We start from the raw sequence: 6,292 nt of genomic DNA, 5'->3' as shown, positions 1-6,292 counted from the left end.
CACGTGACGACGCCTAGGCCGCCATCGCCGCTGTGGGCACAGACTAGGCTCCGCCTTCTTCATGGCCCCGCCTCCACGGCCTCGGTCACGCCCCCCCACCTACCCCCTCCCTCCGAGCCTGCCTACAGCTGCACATCCAGCCCCAGACCCGCCCTCCATTCAATTCAATTCAGCACCTGCTGTGTGCTGGCCCCCAAGGTAATGCGGAGGGAAAAAATGCTGCTAGCTCTGACCCTAGACTCTGCCTGCGAATAGCGGGGACAAGTACCTAAATGGCTACGCCTGATGTAAGGGAGAGTGAGATAAGAGCTGTGAACCCGTCCACGGGGTGCTATGGGGCATTTGAGGGAAAAATCAGGAAGGCTTCGTGGAAGAGATGACCCCCAAGCTGGTCCTTGAAGAAAGGAGTAGATAATGGTCCTGCCCTCCCTTGGGAAGAATTAGAGGTGTCAGATCCCTGGGCGTGCATCAGCTTCCCCTCCCCCCCAGCAGCTGAGGGCCCCAAGTTTGGAGTCTGGGGATTCCTGGGGTTGTGGGGTGAGTAGGGCCAAAGGGGGAAGACGTTTATGGGGTGTGCTAATATAAAAAAAATCTAGTTGTTTATATTATTTCATTTTTTAAAAATTAAGTTTCGTTTTCGGTTCTTTAGCGTGACGAATAAAAATAATGTCTTTTACGATTTAGCATCCAAAAATATTCGTCTTAAATAAAATTTCCTGAGTGCACACCGTAATGAAATGTGCTGCGCACGACTATGGGGGGCAGGAAGAGAAGTGAAGGGAATCTTGGAAATGAGGTTTATTTACCGTAAGGAGGACGGCAGGGACCAGGTGGAAAACCGGGGAGGGGGGGTGAGGAAGAGCGGGGCAAGTGCGAGGTGAGGGGAGGGTAGAGTACTGCATCCAGCCCCCGGAATCTATCATGAATTGATCCTCTTAAGATTCTCCAGATTTGGGAGGATGACGACGCGCTGCCAGAAAATTCTGCCTTTTAATAACTACCAGGGACTAAACTGGATTCGAATCCTAGGCCTCTGACTGCAAAACCTGGGCTGTCTTCTTGGCACTAGATAGCTACGCTTCTCCATGAATAATCTCACAAAGCAAATAATCTGCCCCGGAGAATGGTTAGTGATCAATTGAATAACCAGATTTTGAAGAATGTATAATGGGTGGAGAGCGGGAGGGGCACTGGGGGCCACAGAAAAAAGCCCCTCCCCTCCCCTTCCTTTCCGGGCGGTCCCATCCTCTCCTCCCCTCTTCTCTCCCCTCCCTCTTTTTTCCCCCTCCCCCTCCCCCCTCCCTCTGCTCCCTTCACTCACAGCTTCCTCCATCTCCTCCACCTCCAGGTTGCCCTCCCGGATCTCTTCTCTCTTTCGCTGGTGCTAGATAAATAGGGGTGAGCGTCGGGCTGGAGCATCCCAAGCACGTGGGGGACGGACTCTTCCGAGGGCGGCGGACTGAGCAAAGCTGGAGCTCCAAGTCGGTAAGTGCCAGGGGAGGTAAGGGAATCGAAACTGAAAAGATCTTCAGTAATTAATACGGTAAAGCCCCTTATACTGCAACTCACCCCCGGAAATGGAAACTGAGACCACAATAAGACAGTGGAGCACTGAAGCCTGAACCTAGCCTCGATGTCTGATTCTCTATGGCACACCCCTACCCCACCACCCCATTCCCCTGGGTCCTGAAGCAACTCACCATCCCTCCTTCTCCCTCGGGAGGGGCAAAAAGCTAAACTCTACCCTTCCGCCCCACCAGTACCAACCCCCCTTCCTCTTCTAGATCTGAGGAGCCTGCTGGGCCACTCCTCCTTCACCTCCTTCAAACCAGCTGAGTTCAGCCAAGTGCCCCCAGTCCCTGCCAGCCTAGTTATCTGTCACCCTCAGGCACCATGGTTCATTTCTCGTCGTCAGACGTCCAGCAGCTGCTGCACAACAAGTTTGTGGTTGTCCTGGGAGACTCCAGTGAGTTTGAGGACCTTCCTCTGCTTCTCCACCTTCCCTCCGCCCCCATCTGCCCTTGGCTGCATCCCCAATAACTCTCCTGTCTATCGGCCAGCCTGTCCCCGTACTTCTGGGCCTCCACTGTTCTCAGTGTATCTGTCCTTATCTGTGGCCTTCTCTCCCCCAGGAGAGGGGCTGGGGGAGGAGGGCTCTGAGGTATGGGGCTCTGCCTCAGCTCCCCCTCCCCCACTATCTCCTTTCTCCTCAGTCCAGAGGGCTGTGTACAAGGACCTGGTACTTCTGTTGCAGAAAGACTCCCTACTGACGGAAGCCCAGCTCAAGACCAAGGTGAAGGGTTATCCTGGGAGAAGGAGGGATTAATCCAAGGCCCCTGGATTTGATGGGAACAGCCTGGGGAGAGGAAAATCCTGGGCAAGGTGTGTGTGGGGGGGTGGAAGTCTTTTCAAGGGTTGGCCGTGTTTATAGGGTTGTTGACTAGTGTGTCTCATATCCAAAAGCAGTATGCCACTTTCTGCACTGGGACTGGCTGGTATGATTGGCAGATCCCCTGTTTGGGAGATAGGGGAAGAGAGGATAGACCAATGAATCTATTGACACTGTAAGGCCTATGTCTGGATTAGGGGGAGCTGAGCTTTGAGCAGGACCGTCTGGTGGCAGGGGGACAGCTAGGTGAGCTACACAATGGGACGCATTATCGAGAGGTCCGCCAGTTCCTGTCCAGTTCAGGCCACCACCTCCTACGATTTTATTTTCTCACCCGAGTCTATTCAGCTTATGTGGAGGATGTCCTGACTGAGTTAGAGAATGGACCATCTCCTGACCTGGTCATCATAAACTCCTGCCTCTGGGACCTCTCCAGGTGAGAAGAGAGAGAGCTGTACAAGCACAAGCTATACATCCCACCCCCTCCTCTCTGGGATTCAAGTACAAATCCCTAGACTGAATACAAACCACAAGCCCTTTGACCTGTATTCTTTTTCTATCTGTGACATTTACAGGTGTGGCAGGATTTGGATACTTAAGTCTTCCCTATGGGGAGCATCCAGTCCCCTATACTTGCATGTCCTTGCTTAAGACTCTGAATCTTCCCATACATGTGTATTTTGGCCTCTAGGTATGGTGGTGATGCCATTAGAAGTTACCAGGAAAACTTGGAATGTTTATTTGAAAGGATGGAGCAAGTGCTGCCTGCCTCCTGCCTTCTGGTGTGGACCCTGGCTATGCCGCTGGGTGAGCGCATTACAGGAGGCTTTCTGCCACCGGAGGTGAGAAGGTTTGAGATTCTCCTCACCCCCTATGATTGGGGCTTAGCCATGTCTATATGCCACGTCAGTCCAGCCTTTGGGGGGAAGAGGGATCTGAATCTGTTGTGCATTCCTCAGCTTCAGCCAGGGATGGGCTCTCTACGTGCAGATGTGTTGGAAGCAAATTTCTACTGCTCAGTGCTGGCAGATGAGCACCGCTTCGATGTGCTCGACTTGCATTTCCACTTCCGACACGCAGTTAAGCATCGGCGTTTGGATGGCATCCATTGGGACCAACACGCCCACCGCCACCTCTCACAGCTATTACTGGCCCATGTGGCTGAGGCCTGGGGGGTGGAGGCTCCCCGACGGGGACCCCCTCTTGGTAAGCTACCCCCTCAGAATGGAGGGGAGGGGTAAAGAGGCTCTAGAGGAGAAGGGATGGGTCCATTTCTTCAGCAGAAAAAAAACCAGATCATGAGACAATGTGTCAAGCTTGATATGGGAGATCCAGAGATTTAAATCTAGAAGGGTTTTCTCAAAGTCACAAAGGTAATAAATGGCAGAGCCAGAATTCAGCCTTTCTCTCCAAAATACCACACCACACACCACGTCTCTATTGGATCCTTAATAGTATAGTTATCCCTTCCACATCTCGGGGATTAGGGGTGCAGTATCCCTTTGATCTGGAAAATCTGTGTAGTTTTTTTTGGCTCTCCTTTTGTACCAGGAAAGAAGACTGATTTTTTCTTTTTCTTTTATGGGATATTTACAGTACCTTATTGTAAAATTTGCATTAAGTATTTGGTCATTGGCTGTGTTATCTGCTGGCCTTCATGTGTCATCTGAGGCTTCACAAAACTCTGCCAAAATTCCCATTTAATTTCTTATGCCAACCCATGATATATTGAAACATCAATGGGGAAAGTTGCGATGTGGAAGAGATAACTGTGGTGTGGGCCGGGCATTGAGAAGGATACCCTGGCCATGGAGAGTCAAATTCTGCCCTTGGGAAGCTTCCAGTCTAGTGGGGAGAAAAGACCTTATTCAGCTGTGTTAATACTTGTGTGAAAGGTCCTTAAAGTCAGAGATGTCAGTTATAATATTATCCAGATGAGAGGTGAAAAGGTGATGAGGGCTTGAAGTAGGATTGTTAAATGGAGAGAGAAGGGATTGGAGAGAGAAGTCATGGAGGTTGAATTGACAGGATTTGACAACTGATTGGATATGAAGGAAAGAGAAGAGTGAAAGATTGCTCTGAGGCTACACTGAGAGAAACCCAGAAAATTAGGAATAGGCTTTTTAGGACAAAAATATTCCATTTTGGACACATTGAATTTGAGGAGTAGTGCTGGACTATCAGGGTAGAGATACCTACCAAAAAGTTGGGAATGTGGTGCTAGAGTTTGGATAGAGATTAGAGTTGGATATAATATAGATTTAGGACTATCCAGAAGGAGTGATCAACAGGGTTAAAAGCACAAAGGTCAGAAAGGACTAAAATAGAGGCCATTGAATTTAACAATCAAAATGCGGGGATAACCTAGGAGGGAAGATGTGGGTGGGAGGAGAGAAAGGCAAGTGAAGAGCTAGGGGATTTGAGCCAGGGAAGGAAGTTTGGAACAGAGATGGGGGAGGGGAATCCAGGGCTTCTCTATGCCTGTCTGAACTGATATTCCCATTTCAGGGGAGTGGAGTCAGGGGAGGGAGCAGTCGTCCCCAGAATATCAAGGCCAAAAGTACAAGGGGGCTTCATCCTGGAGGCATCCAGCCCAGCCATCTGAGGGGACTTTGGTACCCTGGAGACATCCAGTCCAGGGAGCTGAGGAACCTCATTTTGGGAATCAGTCATCACCTCCAGCCCTGGAGTGGTACCCCTTGGAGCAGCCAGTACAAGGGACTGAGGAGTCTGCATCCTGGAGATGTCCATCTCAGAGGACTAAGACATCTCGTTCCTTCCATCCAGTAGCCCAAGACACTGATCATCCTCTGACCTGGCCAGATAGGCAGCACCAGCCCCCGTTCCTGCCTCCATCCCAAGTCCTGCCCTTGCCCCTACCCTCACCCCTCCCTTCACCTCAAGTCCTGCCTCAAGACAGCTGCTTCTTCTCAGATAATCCTGTCCTGCCTGGCTATTCCCCCCTCAACTATATAGCCTTTGGTGATCCCTTACCTCCTCCTCCTGGTAAGTGTGATTTCTTTCTCTCCCTCCCCAAGCCCTGGGAACAGGGTGAGTGGGGGTAACAAGGATTAAGGTCCCCATCTGGCCCCTGGAAGGTGGGAGAGTGACTGTCCCCTTTTCTTCCATGCAAGAGAACTGGGCTCTAAAACAGTAACAACCTTATTCTTCTTTTTTGACCCACCTAACACCACTGGGAGGGGCCTGGGTAGCTAGGTGTGTCAGATCAATCCATTTTTTATAGATAAGGAAACAGAGGCCCTACAGGGGAAAGAGACTTCTTGTCCAAGGTCCCAAAATGAAGGTAAGTGACCAAGCCAATCTCTTCTGACTGACCCCTCATGCCTTTTTTTTTTTAATATAGTGTTGGATTCCACACCTGTTCCCCGGCCTTCCCCAGTCTCTTCCTCACTATGGACAGCACCACAATCTGGTAATGCGACGTATCCAGCGCCATGTGCCTAATGGCCCCTATAGCCGATCGAGGGAGAGAGGCTTCAGTAGACAGTGGTCCAGACCTGGCCAGAAACAATGAACAACCTTCCTATTTCCTGCCCAAGGATTTGGCCGGACATACTTACTTCATTGCCATGGGCAGATCGCCCTTCCTATGGATATAGCCAGATGGATTGATTTTCACAAGTCTATCTCCTGTTTTTTACCAATAAAGATATGCCTTCCTACTGGGGCAAAAGAACCTCATTCTGGCATGTGGCCCTCACTTCCCACTACTATGGCTCCCATTATCCAGCGTTTCTAATATCTTGTGCCAAATAACTTTTACAGCTAGAAGCAGCTAGTTGAAGCAGGGCCAGAAATCAGGAAGTTCAAATGCAGCTTCAGACACTTACTAGCTGTGTGATCCTGGACGAGTCACTTAACCTCTGTTTGCTTTGGTTTCCT

General features: G+C 50.4%; 1 protein-coding gene across 1 annotated transcript; it reads left to right on the top strand.

Moving 5' to 3' along the window:
* The first annotated feature begins 219 nt into the window (after positions 1–219).
* On the top strand, positions 220–6,091 carry PCED1A (PC-esterase domain containing 1A). Its single transcript, XM_021005408.2, is given in 10 exon segments — positions 220–1,126; positions 1,349–1,485; positions 1,785–1,966; positions 2,214–2,293; positions 2,587–2,825; positions 3,081–3,231; positions 3,349–3,595; positions 4,898–5,395; positions 5,754–5,788; positions 5,790–6,091. Coding segments are annotated over 8 exon segments (1,458 nt in total). The 5' UTR covers positions 220–1,126; positions 1,349–1,485; positions 1,785–1,893; the 3' UTR covers positions 5,925–6,091.
* The last annotated feature ends 201 nt before the right edge of the window (positions 6,092–6,292 follow it).

Source organism: Phascolarctos cinereus, unplaced genomic scaffold (assembly GCF_003287225.1).
Source record: "Phascolarctos cinereus isolate Bilbo 61053 unplaced genomic scaffold, phaCin_HiC Scaffold_9;HRSCAF=440, whole genome shotgun sequence".
Taxonomy (NCBI): domain Eukaryota; kingdom Metazoa; phylum Chordata; class Mammalia; order Diprotodontia; family Phascolarctidae; genus Phascolarctos; species Phascolarctos cinereus.
This window is presented reverse-complemented; position numbering and strand designations above follow the sequence as displayed.